This window comes from Anastrepha obliqua, chromosome 4 (genome assembly GCF_027943255.1).
Source record: "Anastrepha obliqua isolate idAnaObli1 chromosome 4, idAnaObli1_1.0, whole genome shotgun sequence".
NCBI lineage: Eukaryota > Metazoa > Arthropoda > Insecta > Diptera > Tephritidae > Anastrepha > Anastrepha obliqua.
Window position 1 is genome coordinate 60,716,538 of NC_072895.1, and position 20,261 is coordinate 60,736,798.

Here is a 20,261-nt window from a genome sequence, read left to right on the forward strand (position 1 = left end):
TTTACTGTAGATGTACAAATACTCAATATTTACAGCATATCCGGTGAATAAGTGAAATCGTGAGGCTTGCAATAACTGATAAAAAATTGTGGTTTGTATATGGTTTTGAATTTGCATTTTTGTGAAAACCGAAAACTTCAAAAACAAAAAAAATATGCATGAAGTATGAACTAATAAATAAATTAATTTATGATGTTTTCTTTTCTATTTGTAAATGTTGCGTTCTTTTTCCCTCTTTATTCACATATTCCTATTTGGGAAGACAATTTCTTCCGCGTTAGACAATTTTATTTAAAAATAATAATGAAAGAAAAAAAATAATAAAAAAAAATAAATAAAAATAAAACAAAGCAAATTACAAAGAAAGTTAGCAAAATCAAAAAAAAGTATACAAAATACAAAGCAAATAAAATATAAAAAAATAAGAAATTATAGCAATAAACAGTTGGTGGTAAAAACAAAACAAAGAAAATGTGCGTGTTTCTTTTTCATGCATTTCGTTCATGGCAAGACAATTCAAAACAGGTTATTTAAGCGAGTAAACTATTTTGTGTTCTTTTTAAATATTGTACGCCTGAAATTAAGCAGTCCTTAAAATATCGATAGTTGCAATATATTTATGATGTGAAGGCAACATAAACGGCATAGAAAAGAAAACACCATTAAATGAATGACTGAACACTTTTGACATGTGTTGGAACGGTTCACGTGAAAGGGATTAGTACATACACATACATACATATAAACAGGGAGTTTAAAGACTTTATTAGTTAGCACCTCACCACGTACATACCTTCAACATTGACCTCGATGTCTTCCAAACGACCGCCAGCGTGATTGATAACAAAAGAATTCGGCTGATGCACCGGGCCAGGACCGCCTAGTGACACTTGTGGACCGGACATGCCACCACTAATGTTCACAGTTAGCGGACACCCAGGTACCGGCATTTTATTGAAGGTCACATTGATGGTATGCTCACACGCCTCAGTTGGCACAAACGAAACGGAGAATCTGTGAGCAAAAAAAAGGAAGTTTAAGAAATTAAAAAAATTTCCATTTCCTATTTTTACAGATAAAATTTCAATATTCACCTTGCACTGCCTTGTGGATGCACTTGGGTCGGTATATTCTGTCCTTTCGCCGAAATGGTGATCTCTAAATTACCCTCACCTGCATCGCCAGCGTCCACTGTAAATTGCACAGATCTGCCAACAGTACCACGCGACACACTACCCACTGCCACTTTCGTCGCATCATAAGATTTTGCCAAAAATGGAGTACCTTGCACGGCAAAACCATTATATTCCACATTGATCGAGTGTCCACCGACTGAGGTGGGCGTAAATTCGGCAGTGAAGCCGGCGTGTATATCACCAGTGACACGTACCGGCAGTTCACCATGCGGACCGCGCACACTGACCGCCAATTCAGCAGCACCACCACCGCTTACAGTAATATGGAACGAAGCTGGCCGATTGACGGGTATCAATTCGAGATTCGAGAGATTCAGCATGACGCGAGAAGTGTCTGCAACTGCGCATACGAATGGACAACCACGCACCGTTTCACCATTAAATTTAATATCGATCAAATGTGATTTGGCCTGTTCGGGTGTGAAGGAGACCAAACAACGTCCACCACCGACAACCTGAACGTGATTTGGTACTTCGCCTTCGTTAATTGATATTTCCAGCTGACCTTCGCCAGCAGCGCTTGCATCGACACGGAATTGACACGGTTGCCCGACAACGCCGCCATTCACATCGGTCACTTGTATTAGACTGGCATCGTATACTTTGGCGATAAGTGGCCCACCGGCAATTTTTGTGCCATTGATCGATGCCTCGATGATGTGTGTGCCCACTTCGGTGGGCACAAATTCGATGCGTGCAGCACCATTTGCCGCCTCATGGGTGACTCTGGCATTCAGTTTGGACTTAGTTGGTGTCAAAACTGTAGCCACGCACTCGCCCTTGCTTAGGCTTTGTCCAGGAGGCGGCAGTATCTCAAAAACCGCCGGTGTATTAGCGGGTACAAGGCGTGTCGATTCGCCCAGTGCTGTTAGACCGGGTGTAGACATGATCTCAACGTGCCACGGTGAACCTGTAAGGAGAAACGAAGGATGGAATATGTTTTAGTAAATGCTCGTAATGGATTTATGTAAATAGGTTAAGAATATCAAGGAAAATATGTGAATATGCAGCATCAATTTCCGTAGACAAGCATTTTCGAACTATACGCAATTAAAGTTTCTATACCCTACGGGGGTTTTTTTTTTGAGAAATAATTTTTATTTAATAGAGATACCCTATTATGCAATCCACACGAACCGATTGAGAAGAGTCCTGAAGATCTTTCTTCGCTTAGGTCTGAACTTTCTTAATTTTTCTGACACCATTCTGTCCTAGGAATCACGGACATTAACAAATAGAGCAGATTGCCTACACTCTTCTTCTTTAGCGAATAAATTTTAATTTGATATACAGAAATTTCCCGCAGGCACTATCTCGATAATGACTTTTTGAGATTAATTACGTTTGTCTTTAATTTCTCAGCTCAAAAGCATCAGTCGTATTCTGTACCTATCCCTAGCAACTGGTTTCAGCAGTTCATATTTGATGGCCGAGAATATTTGGCCTTGGCGTTTATCAAATAAACTAATTGGAGAGATTTAAGCAAAAGCTTTTTCTCTTGAGATTACCGTAATATATGTGAATGCTCGTATGTATGTATATCCGCTTTTCTTCACTTCCTGGATGTAATCAGAAATACGCGTTCAACGTATTTCGGCGTGATATTGTTGTTTAAGCGGTTCATCAAGCCCTGTAAGTACAGTGTAATCACCGTTTGTTATCGTCTGTCACATCTAACGGTAGGCTTAGGGAATATGCTGTTTCGAAAGGTTGGGTCCAAAGGAAGAGGAATTTTAAGTGAGTGGGTTTTGAGCGGGCATGCGAATAGGTGGCTAGTATCGGTGGGTAGTGTATCGGTCGGGCTAATGTCCAACGCGGGTCTTACGAGGCAGCTGAAGCTTTTCGTCTGCGATCGATGCTGGTTGGAGTCCGATGACAGCATTCGGTGACCGGGAGTTTAGGAAGGTGGTAAGCGGCTCCCGATGAATGCCATTTAATGTCTGTGTAAACTGTCCGATCCAGTAGTTGCAGTTGGGTTCAATCCTGATTCTCATCAGTATAGTTGAAGAGATGTCTGGCGAGATAGTCGTTCACTATGGAGCACAAGCCATCTATGCCATTGCCAGACGCCATTATCGATTAATCGTCAGCATAGGATACTAATGAAACTCCCTCAGGTGCCTGAAGAAGCTTCGAAATATTGAAGTTGAAAAGCAAGGGTGAAAGTATACCACCCCACGACATTCCTTTACCCTCCTCTGATTTAAGTAGTGGTCTCGAAAAATGACAGACGTATGTGGGCCACTGAAGTAGTTCGCCGACTATCTCTTCACTTCTGAGGATCTTCTGTTGAATATCATCAAGTAGTGTGGAATTGCTTACTCTGTAGAAATTTTTCGATAAGTTCATTGCTGGTAGGGCAGTCCTCTTGCAAGGGTGGTTTTGGTTAAGCCAATGATTAACATGTGTGCTTATGACAGTAAGTACTGTGCTGACACTGTGCACTCTCCTGAAGCTATGCTGATGTGTAACTGGAGCAGATCTTTCATAAAGAGCGGGAGTGGGAGGAACAAGTGGTATGTTGGCCTGTATTGGTATGGTATCTAATTTTTCAGCTATTAAATAATTTTTTTAATGAAAATTTATATCCGATGTACTCGTCGAGTGCAAGCGGAATTTCAATAAGGACTCAATTTGTTAGTTTTAACTTATACAAGAAAACAAAAAATGTTTAAAATATGTCGAAAATCAGCCATACAGTTCGTACTTGTGGGATCAATGCTTTCATCAGAAATGTTGTAAGGAACTTGGTAATAGTTATTCTTAAGTGCGCTGAATTCTCATTGCGGGAGAAAAGATTTAAACACAAGTTTTCACTAACAATTCATTTAAGATGCATTTCTGGATATAGTAATATGCTAAGTAGCTTTGACTTGTAAATTTTTCATTTGTACAGGTATTTACAGCTCACAAGGTGTCATAAGTGTCGTATAGCTTATAACGGTTAGGTAAATGTTTAGAGGAGTTTAAACCAACTATTTATTAACTGTATTTAAATCTTTAATATGACCTTTTTTAGTAAAAGTTTATGCCTAAATTTCAGAGCCTCTGCTCCAAACTATACTCTTTCAAAGTTAAAGGTTTTTATGCCACCAGTTTTCATACACCATTTCCTGCACTTTCCCAGATATTTATCACTGTTTAACTTTGTTATAGGCGTACTTAAAGGCAAGTGATTAATTTCTCTACCTTTTGTTGCTTTTATATTTAGTTTCGCTTCCTATTCCATTGTTTCTTTTTTTCAAATTGCCGCTTGTTTTCTCAAGAAAATAATCGCAGTAGTTAGTTGTTGACAGCGAGCGGCTTTTGCTAATTTTCTACCAAGTGCTGTATTTTATTTTTATTTTCATTTCTTTTTTTGCATGAATCGACTTTTTAATTGGATTACGGTACTATTTGCTACTCGGTACCCACTGTTTAGTTGAGGCCAAGGAGAATTGGTAGCACTACGATTGAAATTTTGGCATTGAAACAAGAATAAAATGCCGTAAATGTTGCTTTTGTATTACATATTACTGTCACATTGTATGAATTTGCATTGGCTGAAGTGTCTTTTTTTTGTACTTTTCATAGGCAATTGCTGTAAAATTTTTAAGGAAAGCTTTTTCGCAGCCAGTCAAAGCTGTAACCTCGTATTTGATGTGGTTGTTGTTGTTGTAGCAGCATAAACATTCCCCGTGCTTACACGAGGAATGCTGCTGAAGTGACAGCCCTTGGTGGGATATAAATTCGGATCGTTCCGGTTACCTAGAACGCCTTTATGTGTGGTATCAGAGATTAGTGTACATTGGAGTCTAAGCAAGTTAAGTTATGTGAAGTGTTGGGAACAATGGTCGCAATACATTGATTCTTTGTCGAGTTGTTTAGCATGTGACACTTTTTTGTTGAAATTAGTAGTCACGCACATTATTTTCTCGTACAATAGACACCACAGCTGAACATTTCTAGCGCGTTCTTTCGGAATATACTTTTACACTTCTAATACGGTGTGACATTAGTCTATCTCTAGGGTTGTCAGAAATTACAGAGTTGCATGATGAGCCAATGGCACAAAGAACACCACAAATACCGCCAGCTGCACCTCGATAAGTTCCAAGCGGTTTTGTAGTCATTTTCCCGCAAAACATTAAGTCGTTTTATTTTTTATTCCAATCAATCCAATTAAATCAAATTATAGGCGGCCGCCGTAGCCATTCGGAATTCCGTGAACGTAGGTTCGAATCTCCGTGAAACACCAAAATGAAGAAAACGTTTTTTTCTAATAGCGGTCGCCCCTCGGCATGAAAAAGCTGCTTATAAAAAAAATATCTGCTGTTCGGAGTTAGCCTCAAACGGTGGGTTTCTCCATTTGTAAACGAAGACGCACGCCACAAATGGTGGAGGAGCTCGGCCGAACACCCAATTATATACATAATCAAAAAGATTAGACCAAAAGCTGGAGTGTTCATAGTATTTACTTAAGTAATCCTATCTTATTATTGCTGAATATCTCAGAAAATAATATTCTGCAACATGCAATGGGTGCCACTTGACAACTCACAACACACCAAAGCCAATAAGTCTAATACCTACAGAGTAATAAAATTAATTTATTGAAGTTTAAAGATGTCGGATAAGCGCCGCACTTATAAACTTAATAAAATTCCAACTTGTTGCAAGTTGGTCGAACGATGGTGTGGCTATTAGTGTTGTGGCAGTAAACTTTAGCCAATTCATTCATAATGCAACGGCAGCAAGAGACTAGATTAATGAATTTGTGGCTACCAGGCAAGGTGTTCACGCATACACACATATACATATATACATACCTACACATACCAACTGGAAAGCATGAATTGAGGAAGCAAATTCAAATTTATGTATGAATGCAAAGTGTAGGGAAGTAATTCTATCAAGCACTTGAACTGAATTGCCCAACGCAAAACAACAACAACAACAACAAACTTGCTGCCGGCATACATAATAAAGCGTTGCTTTGAAGCGTTTTGAACCAGAAGTCGTTTAGCGGGCAAGCCTGCAAAAATGGACTGGAGCCGGACACAGACAGGCTGGTCGCTTGAGTTGCTAGTTGGTAACAAAGAAGCAGTCAGTCCGTCAGTGATGCACCGAAGCGTGGCAGGCAAGATGCACTCCTTCTCCTCTCCGCCAAGCAAAAAGCGGCAAGTGGCAAGCAGCTTTATGTACTGAATATAATGAAGGCTTTGTGTTGGTGCATACAGCGTACAAAGGCGATTGCAACATTATAGGAAGCAGCTACAATTCGTTCTGGGAAGTGATGGCGGCGACGACGACGACGATGATGATGACTTACAAGTTAGACTACTGCAGCTGGTAATGTAGATGCACGCCTACAAATGTATGTACATAGAAACATACGCATATATGTGTGTACACAAATGGGCATGTAGAGCTTGCGCTTGATGAGAATGGCCATGCACTTGCCACTTGCAGCATGCAACTTGCCAAAAGCAGTAAATAGCAAGCAGCTGTTAGTCAATTGCCACCCCATTTGGTCAAGTGCATGGCTACATACATACAATGTTGGTGTTGCTTCACAGAGTGTTCTTGCATCAAAGGAATGCCAACAGTTTTGTTGGTGTGCGCGCGTAATTGTAGCCTCTACATTGTGGTGCTTCAGCATACTGAGATTGTTTGGCTGCCTGACGGCCTGAATAGCCGATTGCTTGGTTGCCTGGTTGCTCGTTTGCTTGGTTTGGCATTTAACGGTGCAGCAGTTTATGGGTAGTTGCGCATCTTACAATTTAGTCATTATTCTTGCAATAGTTAACTGTGATAAGAGCTGCATCTTGTATTTCGTTCGTACTATTGATATAACCTCCTATCGCTGCCTCTGGTGCGCACAGCTGTGCTGAGATCCGGCAACAGTTTAATTGCTTTTGTAATTTAACTCTTCATTGAGATGCTCCTTAAATGGTTTTAGACTTAAAATTGTTTCAGAAAATATTATACATATACCCACATAACTACCAGCGAACAATAGAAATAAGCAATTAAAATTTGTGAGCGAAAACAACGTTAATAATCCGTGAATTAAGGGAAATGGGAGGAGGAAGTTATTAATATTGAGTTTACAGGATTTCAGTTGCATACTTATAAAGTTCGGCACTAACAACACAGTGCGTAAATTTATACAGGATGCAGCAACTACTGTTTGGAATTATTTAAACTATCAATTTTTGACTATGACAACTAAGATAAAGTTTGTGATGCGTCAGAAATTTAGTTTATGACGAGATGGGTAGCTTTTTTCCAAAATTCTCCCAAATATGCTGAAGAGCATTTGTGGTAAATGCATATTCACAACGAAAAATCATATCTTCAGATTAAACTCATTTCATTTTCAACAGAACTTTCGCCTTCGGGGGTCGAAAAATCAACATCTTCTCATTAAGAAGCCTTTCATCCACATTTTTTTCGGCGAAAAAATTTTGCCCAAAAATGTCATGTCTTCGGAGTATTCGAGCTCAGGCACTTCAATCTCAAACGAACTCTAAGTTTTTGCTCAATTTCAAATTACGTTAAAATGTAAAAATATTCTACATAAGAAGAAAGTCCAACACCAAATTTTTTAGAATCAACCGACTAGACAGTGATATTTTGATGTTAGTCCATATAAATTATTTTTCTTTATATTTGTTAAGTAAACACAATATAAAATGCATAATAAGACACAAATTTTCTGGTTCTCTTATTATTAAATAAAGAGAAGAAATTATAAAAGATAAAAAGCTAATCACTTTCAGAGTCACTGGATGAGTCATGGTCACAACTTTCTTCACGACTATTTATTTGGGGTTTGCCCAATAAATTCAGCACTTCATTGCAATTGGTGCCTTGTTGCACCAGAGTTTTGCCGAATCTAATTTCAATTCAGAAAACAAATTCAATTGCTGATAAAAAAATTGCTTAAAGAAAATAAATAATAATAATATTTATCTGTCAAATAAATATAAATCTGCAGAAGGAAAATAAATCTGAAATGCGGCACATAATTTTTAAGCACTTTTGCCCAGCAAGATTGTTGAAATACACTGTGCAATGGCGAGCGTTACCGCGTCAAGTTGATACATTTATTTTTTATTACCAACGATTTGTACTTTTATATGTATGCACGTACAAACTTTCCCGGACCACAATTTATTCATACTTCCTATGAATACTTCTCATGTGCATGTATATACCCCGTTGTATAATTATAGATACAATTTTTTTTTGGTGACTGTGCCAGGCGTTTTCTTCCATATTGAAAAAAAAATTGAGCATGTAAAGGGTGATTAATATAGAGGTATTAGATTTTAAATTGAAATAAAACAACAACAATTCAAATTGATTGGGCAATCTTTATTATTTTTGTGTAGAGCCATTCATGAATTTTTTTGTTTAAGATAATCCCTTTCAAATGCCGCAACTGCGCTGTAATTCGGCATTTCGTAAACATCAATTTTGAATGACTCGCTGAAGGACTTCGGTCGGTATCGTGAATAACTTTAGCTATGTTGACTTCCAATACCTCAATCGAAGCTGGTTTATACACAAAGCATTTAGACTTTATACACCCCCTCAAATAAAAGTCCAAGGGTGTGATATCACACGATCTTGATGGCCAACCCATCGGTCCGAGACGGCAGATAAATTGCTGACCGAAAGGGCGACGCAGTAAATCCATTGTTTCACGGGATGTATGGCAAGTAGCGCCGTCTTGTTGGATCCAAATGTTGTGAAGGTTACAGTCTTAAATTTTCGACATCAAAAAGGGGTGTATCATGGCGCGATAGCGTTCGCCATTCACTGTTACATTGGTGTCTGCCTCGTCTTTGAAAAAAAATATGGGCCGATGATTCCTCAACCCTATAGGCCGCGCCAAATGGTTGTTTTCAGTGGATATTACTGTTCGTGAATGGCTGCGGGCTCAAATGCACCAATTATGCTTATTGACGTAGCCAATGCATCAAAAATGGGCTTCATCGCTGAACACCATAAGCTGGCCTGAGCGCGTGATGAACACTATTCACAAAGCGTCGATTTTCGTAATACGTATGTGTACGATTTATAAACTTTGTTGAGGCGTAAGTCTTTTAATGATGAAATGTCAATGAATACTGGACGTAGGTATGCGTGATCTGCTCTTTCACTTTGTACTCGTATTGAAGAGAAAGCGTGACAGCTTGGCTCAAAATTCATTGGGCTATAAAACTTCATACCCAGAAAACTTCTGTTTCAAAGTTTCAATTTTTAAATTCTAATGAAAATTTGAAAATTGAAAAATTATGTGGAACGTTGTAAACTTTGCGTAACGGGGTAAGAGCTCACCTTTATCGTTGATAGCCCCACGACTGTCATTTTCAGAAAGGTACTAGCCAATGATGCTGCCGAGATTGAATGGGTGAAATTTTTTACCAATAGAGACGAACACTATTTCACCCGCAGATTTATGATATCCCATTCAAAACGAACTAAAGTTGTCGAATGAAATGACGCATATACAATCTAAACAGGATTATGCCAACTATATTAATTTTCGTCCTCGAAATAGAGCAAAAAAAACACACACTCACCTTCTTACTTGACCTGATATGTTTAAAACAACAATGCATCCGCACAGTCAGCAAACCACATATGTGCATATGGACATAAATAGAAAATTTTAAAATAGATACTTTCTTATCGCGTATCATTGCTGCAAGAGCCTCATAAATATTTAATTGCCAGCAGAATTTCATTTTTCATTCAAGCTCCATATTTGAGCACAGCAACTGCCATATTTGTTGAACTTCAGCGCTTCTTCAACGTCTCTCTACAGTTTTCCACTTCTATTTCCATTTAAAAAATGTTTAACTTTTGTCGCTGCTGACTTACACGTAATTGATATGCTTGGCTAAAACTGTGTGAAATAGCTACCCAGCTACACGCGGCCACCTATGTATGTAACTCCCCACTACTGAACACTTTCCAAATTTGCCAAGTGCTCCGCTGACGACGTTTGTTAATCGTCATATTTTGCAAGTTTGTATGCGTGGCGCATTCTGCTACAATGAACCAAGATCAAGATCAAGCTATAAATGCGCCAAACGGAGCGTTGCAATTGGCAGGCATTGCGCACATATCAACACACTTATCTTCACTTTGGGTTTCAGTTGCGTGTGAGCCTCAAATTAATTGCGAAATTAGCAATTTAAAATTAAAAAACTGTTGAGAGAAGAAAATCTGCGGGAAATTTCGAAATATTTTACTAGAAATAATTGGTCTTTTTTTCTATCTAATGTGGAGCGCAGTTTGTTACATGCAAATTTAAGTGGTTGGGAAAATCACTGTGCGAATAGGAGGGCTGCCATGCGTCGCCGATTGGAAAAGGAAGTCAAAAATGAAACCGCTCGAATGGGGCATGTAATTTGTAGCCGCGACGAACATATGCCAGATATCATATTACAAAAAAATAATTTCCACAACATTTCCGTTGTTTATCATTTTACGTTTTTAAGCTCTTAAAAAGACTTCCGAAATGCAAATAAAATTTTGCATAAATGTAAAAAGAAAACCGAAGATATTCGACTTTTTAAAAATTTCAAAGATTTATGCAACAATCTCAAATAAATTAAATTTTCCTCCAAATTTTTTTTGTTTACTTTTTATTATACTCAAGCCTATAAACAAATAAATTTGCAGAAAAATTGAAGACCATGTCCAAAACAGACAAAGAGCTGCCTCGTAAGAGCCGCTTAACTTTGGCTAAATTACGTCCTGAGTATTAAAGTAGATTAAACTCCGCCGCCGTAGCCGAATGGGTTGGTGCGTGACTACCATTCGGAATTCAGAGAGAGAACGTAGGTTCGAATCCCGGTGAAACACCAAATTAAGAACAACATTTTTCTAATAGCGGTCGCCCCTCGACAGGTAATGGCAAACCTCCGAGTGTATTTCTGCCATGAAAAAGCTCTTCATAAAAATATCTGCCGTTCGGAGTCGGCTTGAAACTGTGGAACATCATCAAGACGCACACCACAAATAGGAGGAGGAGCTCGGCCAAACACCCAAAAAGGGTGTACGCGCCAATTATATATATAATATATATATAAACTCCTACTTCCTCCAGAATCGGCCGCGACCTATTCAATATATGTTGGGCATGTTAAGGTACCCCGCACGATACTAACACCTATTCACATGCACTCTTAAGCCCACTCATCTCACACCCCTCTTCCTCTGGACCAATCCAGCGAAAAAAGCATGCTTCCTGGGGCTACCGTTAGATGAGGTAGATAATGACTATTGGCGACTACATCCTACCGAGAAGGTTTGATGAACTGCTATAACAACAACAATAATCATATTCAAAGTACTTGGACCACTTGACATGGTCGATAGGGTAGAGCATTGGCGCAACACTGAAAAGGTTCTAGGAAATACTTGGACGCTTCTCAGAAGTCACGAAACAGTCTCCTGTCTCTATTTGGCTTTTAAGTCACCAATTAATTTGCCCTCTTAGTATTTGAAAATATAATACTATACAATTTTCTTGCCCGACTCGAACCAGCAACTTATTATGTCAGAAGGTTGACAGTTAAACTACAGAGGACAGATGTGAGAAGTGCAATGACTGACGATTGACGAAATTGCACTAGTTCAGTAACCGATCTTTTCGCACTAATTCAGGTTTTCCCTGCAGGAAAACATACAGGGTTGCCCATATTGTACGGACCCATCTGGCAACTCTGTATCTTTTGACAGAGACGTCAGATCGCTTAATGACATACCGCGTTGAAGGGTCAGTTCAAGCAGATTTTTACCATGGAACAGTACACGCCACGCGAGCGCTCCCAAATTGTTGAAATATCTATTCAACAAAAGAAGTCAATTGTGAAAAGAAGAAGAAGAAAAGAAGAAAATTATGATGCCAATTATTCGTCAAAAGCGTATGAAGCAGTTCTGGTTTCAACAAGACGGCGCTCCACCAAACACAGCTCGCATCACAATCGATTTTTTGAAGAAATTGTTTCCTCGTCGTTTGATGTCGAAATATGGCGATTTTGACTGGAGACCACGTTCGCCTGATTTAACGCCACCTGACTTCTTCTTGTGGGGATATTTAAAATGAAAGGTGTATCTTATATTAATAAGCTAAAGACCATAGAAGAGCTCAAGAACAACATCCGTGAGGAAATAGTCGCTATTCCAGCCGAAATGTTAGCTAAAACTATGGAAAATGCTGCAAAACGGGCACAATACGCCGTACAGGCTCAAGGCGGCCATTTGAGAGATATCATATTTAAAAAGTGATGTCAACAAATCTACTTGAACCAAATAAAATTATTATTATCGTCAACATCAAAAAAATTGTGTTTTTATTTGATTTAAAAAAAAACACATGGGTTCGTCGAATATGGGCAACCCAGTATGGGCGTGCGTGCATACCATATAATATATAATGACAGTATCATCGACTAGATCTCTTCGTAATTGCGATATTTATCTCACATTTCGCATAAATTTATCTGTGAAGTACTCTATGAGCGGCTAACTCTCCAAGCTGTAATTCGGAGCAATTTTTCTTTTCCAACCCAATTGCCTTCCAACAATTACCCGCATACTTTCTACTTTGCCTACATTTATTTGCAAATACTTTCCTCAGTTTTGCGATTAAGTGAGCCGCGCCTAAATGGACAAGTGAAAAATTATTTCTTCAATCAGCATATTTTTTGTGCTTCTCCAACTATTTGCGCCACTATTCGCTTAACTGCCTACAATCACATCAAATTGGCGACAGGAAGTAAAACAAATACATGTGAACTCTTTTTTACTTTACTTATAAACTAAATTTACTTTGTTGCAATTTTTTAATAGCAAAATGAAAACTGAAAAATGATTGCTTGGCAGGCTTGAAAATCGGCGTCGCACAAATAAGCCAAAGTTAAGTAAAAGTCAAAACGAAATTCTGTGCAGGCGTCGGAGAGGTTAAGCGAATAGCGGCGCCGGTGGTGGCGTAAAAAGATAAACGATATAATTGCACAATTTCATAGAAAATTATATTGCAAATTTAAGTAGTAAAAGTTGGCAATCTACGTGCCATATATTGGTAGTGGTGCTTGTGTTGGCTAAATTAGGATAGGTAGGCGTCTGGGAGGAAAATGATTGCTAAAACAAACGATTACTTGTGCGTGTGCATGTAGGCGTGAATGCAAAGTGTTGCAAATCGCAAAGTCTATTTAACTGGTGGCAAGGCAAATTACCTTCTTCACTGCTAGGCGCAACTTTTAGCAATTGCTTTGACACCATTTTCAGCAATAATGGTTCAACTCACTTTTTTTTAAGCCAATTTAGCTAAGCGATGTATGTCATGGATTTTCTTTTAAACTTTTGAGGAATAAAAAGTTATTATCCACTTAATTAAGATGCGATTCAGGTTAGAAAAAAAAAGTTTTTATGTTTTAAAAAGTTACTAAAAATGAATGAAATCAATGAAAGGTGTGCCCACTAAAAGCATTACTGCATTGCAAATTCATGCCAATAATTCCAATGATTGCAGAAAATAATTTTTTAGTCGACCCAAAAACACAAATAATGGATATAGTAAAAACGCAAAGCATAAACACCATAAAAAACAAGAAAAATCAGTGTTGCAATATTGGATGCTATTGAGTTTCTATTGCACATTCATTTTCATTATTTTACAATTTTTCTGCACACCTTTTTTATTTAAATTATGATATTTATTTGCTTATTCAAGGTATGCAAAACATTTGAAAATACATACAAATTAGCATGAGAATTACTGAAAATAGCCAAAATTTCAGCAAATGAAATTTAAATGAACTTGAACTAATTTGGTTTTTTCCTCATGTGTTGTGTGAATACACGGAATTTTGCAAAAAGAAAAATGAGTAACGAAAGTGAGAGGTAATTATTCATCCACACATACATATGCACAGCCCCCGACAAATGATAGCCCATCAAAATTTTGCCCAGTTTTGACTATTTTTGTTTTTGAAATTTTGGTCGTTTTTTTTTATAAAAATATAGTTCGTACCACAGTGTACACAATGTGCTTATTTAACACTTTGTTGTTTGCTTTCGGTATTTCTTCTATTACACTTGATGAAATACATCAAACGAATTGTCATGTATACATTTTTTGTTTTGGCTACTGCAACAAACATCGTACGAAATCTTAGAAAAACTTTTGGGTATGCAAAATTTAAAAAAAAGATTTGGGTATGCAGTTTTGTGGCCTATTTAATTTGGGTGTAATATAATGTAAATTTTTGGTAAATATAATTAATTTTTTACATTTTCTTATTGACAGTGTGACGCATTCCCTTCCATTTTTTATATGGGTAGGAAAACAAAAATTAAAAAATCAACGAGAATTTTGCGCCACTTCAAATATGCATTTTATTACTTAAAGGGTACTATTGCGCGCCATTTTTTTTTAGTTCTGGTTAAAATGTTTAAAATTTTGAGGAAAATTTGTCGCATTTTTATAAATCTTGCGTGATATCACAGTTTTGTATAGTTTTGTACAGTGCGGGACAGTCACAGGGGAGTTAAAAAATGTTTCCTTCTCCTCAATTTAATGACAAGAGGGTGCCTACCTCATGCTAATTTTTGGTTCAGTTTCGGTCACGTTTGTCTTGACGAATCGCGGGCTGTGTGCTTTGTTGCTTAGTACTAAATTCCCTGAATAGCATTTTGCAAGCTGCAAATTGGCTTACCAACGCGAGTTATTCCCATGACCCAGTGAGATATTTTTATTTTGTATTAATTTTTTGCGTAAATTACTTAAACTTAAATGTTTTGCTCAAATACTTTATTTTAAAACACTCGTGCAAACACATGCAACATGTCTTTCTTTTTTATTTATTTAGTTTTAAATTCGAAAAAATATTTAAAATATTAAAAATATTTATTTAATAAATTTGTGTCTGTAGTGGGCCTAATGGCCGACACTTCAACCTAAAATATCTTTTGTATCCTACTACATGTTTTAGAAGTACTTAATACTAGTCCTATTGACTAATGTCAGGTTCTATTTAACCTAGATGTTCCCTGCCTCAGGTTGGGTAGTGGTTGAACGCCAAGCACTTTCAGTAAATTTTCCGCCTTGCGTAGAAATTTCAGAATATCTGCAACAAGACATGCTTGGTTTCATTCGGATCCATCTTATCGCGATAAAGTAGCAAAAGATGTGCTCTGTGGTTTCATCATCTGCCAATCAGAGTCTTCACTCTGTCTCATTCCCAATGTAAATTTTTGAGACATGGTAATTGAAGTAATGTTGAGCTGCCAGAAAACCTACTATTTTCCTGACGTATATTTTACGCATATTATGCAGTTCCCTATTAGGTTCTTGTGTGACTTCCCAATGGTTAATTTTTTGGGTATTTTCCAAACTATTTATCCTAAATTAGCTTCTGCGCTTCCGTCCTTACCTTTTATTCCAAAGTGACCAGAAACCCAACAAAGCATAATTTTATTTGTTGCTCTAAGTTGAGACATTCATACATTGGTTTCGATTCCACAGAGGGTGAAGCTAGTACTTTTAATGCAGTTTGATAGCTATCTGTGCACCCTTGTTTCCGCTCTTACGGTTTATTCTCGCAGCCTGAAAGACGCTAGGCCATTCGCCCACTGGTTCTGAGATTTCCGTGTTTGGACCATATGTAGATTCTTGCACTGACTGCAATATTTGTTTGGAATCGCTGTGAACTATTCGAAACTTCTGGGATCGACCCAAGGCTGAGGTATGAGCAAAGTCAAGTAGATCATTCCCAAGTAAGATTTACATTTTTAATGCACTTCTGGCATAACCTTAGACACTTTCCATCATTACACTATAGATTGAACTCAGAGCGCTAATTGCCCAGCTGTGGCTCAATATTAAAATTAATTTCCTAGAGATCTAGTCCCGACTAGTAACGCGGCTGGTATGATGAGCGATAAACCAGCCTGGAAAACGTAGTCAGGTAATACAGATATATTGATTCCGTTAAGCTGTCACAGACTATTGGAACAAACTTACGTACATATTTATTTATGCATTTGTAAATAAACTAAATTATCTTACGCCGCAAAGAATTGATAATTAAATAATATTTCTGTATGCCTGTTTGCGCTTTTCCGTTTTAAAACAATTTTAGTGTACAGACCAGGCAAATCTATAGATACGAGTATGCCTTGAGTAAAGAGAAAAATGGTTTTTTCGAAAATCTCATTTCGGCACTTCAGCCATTCATTCACACAGCCTAAGCGCAGGTTGACTTGAAATGACAACTGTCTGCAATAGAGAGAAAACGAGTTGCACTTTCACACCGTCAGAGTGAACGTCACGTTCCAGTCCATTGTTAACAGAGTTATGATGGCTAAGGAAACTGATGTGAAGGTAAGCTGTGGATGATTGCGGTGCAACAGCGGTCAATATGGCACCGGCTAAAGCGCAGACAAACACAAATAATTACACACACACATCTGCATGTATAAATGCATTTATTGTGAGGTGAATAAAAGCGAATTTCACATGGCAAACAAGAATTCAAAATACAACCGCAATGAGAAGAAATCTTTAAAAAACAAATAGGAAAGTGTAATTTAATGTTAATGCTGCAGCTGCATGGCCAACTGATGGAGTGACGCATTGATAAGCAACAGCATTCCTGCATTGAAGAAAACGAAAGAAACCACAGGCAAGTAAGCTGGCAGCAACTTGGTTTCACACGCACAAATATTATCAAGCAGCATAGTGCAATGGGGTGTGGCTCAGCCCATAATAATTTTCATTTTCATCATACAACAATAACAATCAACACCGATTACAGTGAATGTGTTGATGGACAGCCAGGCAAGCTGGCATGGCTGGATAAGCAAACAACAGGCGCATACGAAAAAGGAAAAGTGCAAGTGGACAGCTAGCGCGGCAACAATTGCAAAACAATTATGCACACAACAACAACATGCATTGAAAAATACAAGAATGTATTCACAGCAAATACCTAAAAGAGAAAATGAGGAAAAAGATAAGTGAAGCGCGGTAAAGTTACACCGAAATGGCCGCTAGCAGGTAGTAGGTACATACGTGTAGCAACAACAACAGGACCATCATCAACCGGCAGCACTCATTGATAGCAAAACACCAATTGGCCGTGTAACAGCAGTGGAGCAAAAAGTAGTGAATTTTAATATTTGTGCAACATGCAACGACGGCCAATGACTGGCAAAAAATTACAAATGCGCGAATTCTTCAGATTTTCTGAGTGATTAAAAGAAAAAGCAAGCACTAAACAACAACAACAATAACATTATTGCTGATGTCCACTTTCAGCTGTTTGTGCGCTGCTGTGTAGTGAAGGAATTGGCGGCCGGAAAGCAGGCGGGAAGGGAACATGAACGACAAACCAACTAATTATAATTGATTAGAAAGAGTAAGTAAAGAAATCACTTACGAGTTTGATGAAATAAAAGAGGTTGTATCGAGAAAGAGCAAGACGAGAAAAACGCTTAGGAAGTTGAAGCACCAATTAAGAGGTGCACTAAAAAATAATGATAATATAATACAGTGGGAACGGAAACCGCAGCTGGTGATGAAGCTTTTAACTGCTTTCAGAAAACCCATTTTATCATATGGTAACCAGCCTAATATGATTGCATGCAATAGGTATGCAATACAAAACAGAACAGTTATGTTCCAGGCGCAGAAAATTCAGATAGACGAAGAAAAGATCCGTCTGATTCGCTCACTGTTTTATATATCATATATAATTGTTATTTAGCGAACTTTCTCGTCCAATTTGTGGCCGGCGTTTTTATGTTCTTCCACAAATAGAGAGACCTACAGTTTTATGCCGCCTCAGAATGGCAGAATGTTTTCTGTGAGAAGTGTTTTCAATGCAAAAATACCTTCGGTGGCTTGCCACTACATACCGAGGAGCGACCTCTATTAGAAAAAAGCTTTTTCCATCATTTCCACCATTTGCGCACGGCGACCGCCGTATTGGAAAATCGATTTTTTATCAGATCTATAATCGAGGTATCGGAGAATGTGTACCCAAAGGAATAGAGACCAATTTGAGATATATCCGAAGATGCAACTAAACGTAATATTTCATTTTTTGTTGTACACTTAAAATACTCTTTCAAAGAAACTTCGAACACACTTTTTTTCTGAAATTTTGCTTTACTTTTGAGGGGAACTTTGGCTGCGGCTTCACGTCACAAAAATAGCTTGTGTTAGTGATATACGAAAAAAAACAACACAGTCAATGCTCCTGCTATTCGTATATCGCTGCGATAAATTTTGTTAAACAGGTCCCAAGTGACGTCAGCCCATCAGCCGATTCTGGCAAATTCGCTCAGAGCCAAATAACGGTCTGCTACATAGATAACCTCTAAAAATCTTTTCACCATGCTTGACCACAGTGCGGGAGTTGAATTTAAGAGGCGCCATGGAATATGTATCTATGGAAATATCATTTCATCATATGGTGAGGTGAGTGGTCAATATTACATTTGGCTGCCCACTTTGCTATGAGCAACAGCTCTTGAGTTACAGCATGAGCTGAGCTAACAAGAATTCTCAACATCTGTACATCGTTTAAAAGGTGTGGTAAAATATTTTTAGCAGCGTTTTTTAAATAATGAAACCAATAAAAGAAATATTCAACGCTTGCATTTACTTTTCTTCATTTGTCGGTACCGGTAATTATTCGTAAATTAATAAGAAAACCAAGTGGTTTGGAATTTCGCCCAAAAAAAATATTTCGTACACACATATGCAAGTACATACAGGTATGTATGTATATCGTAGTACACTTTTTAAAAGGGACGTAAACGTAATATAAGCCATTATGAAACATTTAATTACATTTTTCAATTACAATAATGCGCAGGAATGTGTTGGGTTAAAAATAGAATAACTTAGTCAACATTTTTTAGTGCAGACAGGTATCTACACTGCGCTAAATAACTCTAGCACTAGGACTTATTGATTAGTTTTCAAAATTGATTCGTTTCTTATTTAATTTCAAGCAATTTTCCATTAAAATATAGTTCTTATTTAATTTTCATAATTTTTTCATTAAAATATAATTTATTCTCTTCCAAAAACGATATTAATCCAAGTTTCAAACTTTGTAAATATTAAAAAAAAAATTAAAAAAAGTTCATAAAGGTTTCCTACTTTTAGTCAGCACCTTAAGCAAAAATTCTGAGTATGCAGTTTTATAGCCCATTAAATTTTAGTGCGAAGTGCAAGTTTTAAGTATCTCACAGCTCGCGTTGATTTTTGAAAATTTTTTTCGCTAAGGTGTTGCGCATTTTCTCCATATAATGAATGCTCGCTATTACTCCTTATATGGAACAAACGCTGACTAAAATGTTTGATTTTTTGATAAAAAGTTTCTGAATTCTTACAAATTTCATATAAAGTTTGAGATTTTAATTATATGGTTTTTTTTAGTAGGAACTGCATATATTTTTATAATTTTATAAAAAAAGAGTAGTCAAAACTTGTCAATATGTGGTGTTCTTTACTTTTTAACGCTGATAACATATATTCAAGGTTGATAGATTGCCAGGCTTCACCATCAGCTATGGTGTAAACGGCTGCCCCGTCACCGGGTACTTGGTAACAGAATTCTGCTACCACACTCGTCCATTCAGTCATTGCTTAGATGGCAAGGAAGTGACATAAGCATAGGCTGTGTTGAGTTTTTTCGTATATTACCAACACAATCTCAGTTTCTTCGTAAAAAAACGCTGTTATGACCCCGGTTACGTCAGCCAATCAGCTTATGCCTTCAAAATCGCTGAGAGCCGGTTAACGGTATGTTCTTGGCCACACCTCTAATAATCGTTTCACCATGCATATATCTTATAATATTAACCCCGTTGTGCTGGCGCAAATAACCGTTATATGAAAAAAGTACACAAGCATAAAATTATAACAAAAGTAAGATGTATTAACCAGTTGAATAGCAAAATAATTTAATCAATACTTGTGATCAGGGTCATCACCTAATTTAGAAGCACAATACAGTAAAAAAATGACTAAGTTATTTG

The 20,261-nt window shown here is 37.5% G+C and overlaps 1 protein-coding gene across 9 annotated transcripts in view; it reads right to left on the bottom strand.

Annotated features, from left to right (window-relative positions):
* The window catches only part of LOC129245561 (filamin-C), a 150,197-nt gene that overhangs the window by 16,342 nt on the left and 113,594 nt on the right, over positions 1-20,261 (bottom strand). For all 9 annotated transcript variants that reach the window (XM_054883781.1, XM_054883782.1, XM_054883783.1 and 6 more), the window contains 2 exons: positions 1,095-2,106; positions 794-1,014 (listed from right to left, as the gene is read on the bottom strand). In XM_054883781.1, coding sequence (XP_054739756.1) covers positions 794-1,014; positions 1,095-2,106 — 1,233 coding nt within the window. The remainder of the gene's footprint in view (positions 1-793; positions 1,015-1,094; positions 2,107-20,261) is intronic.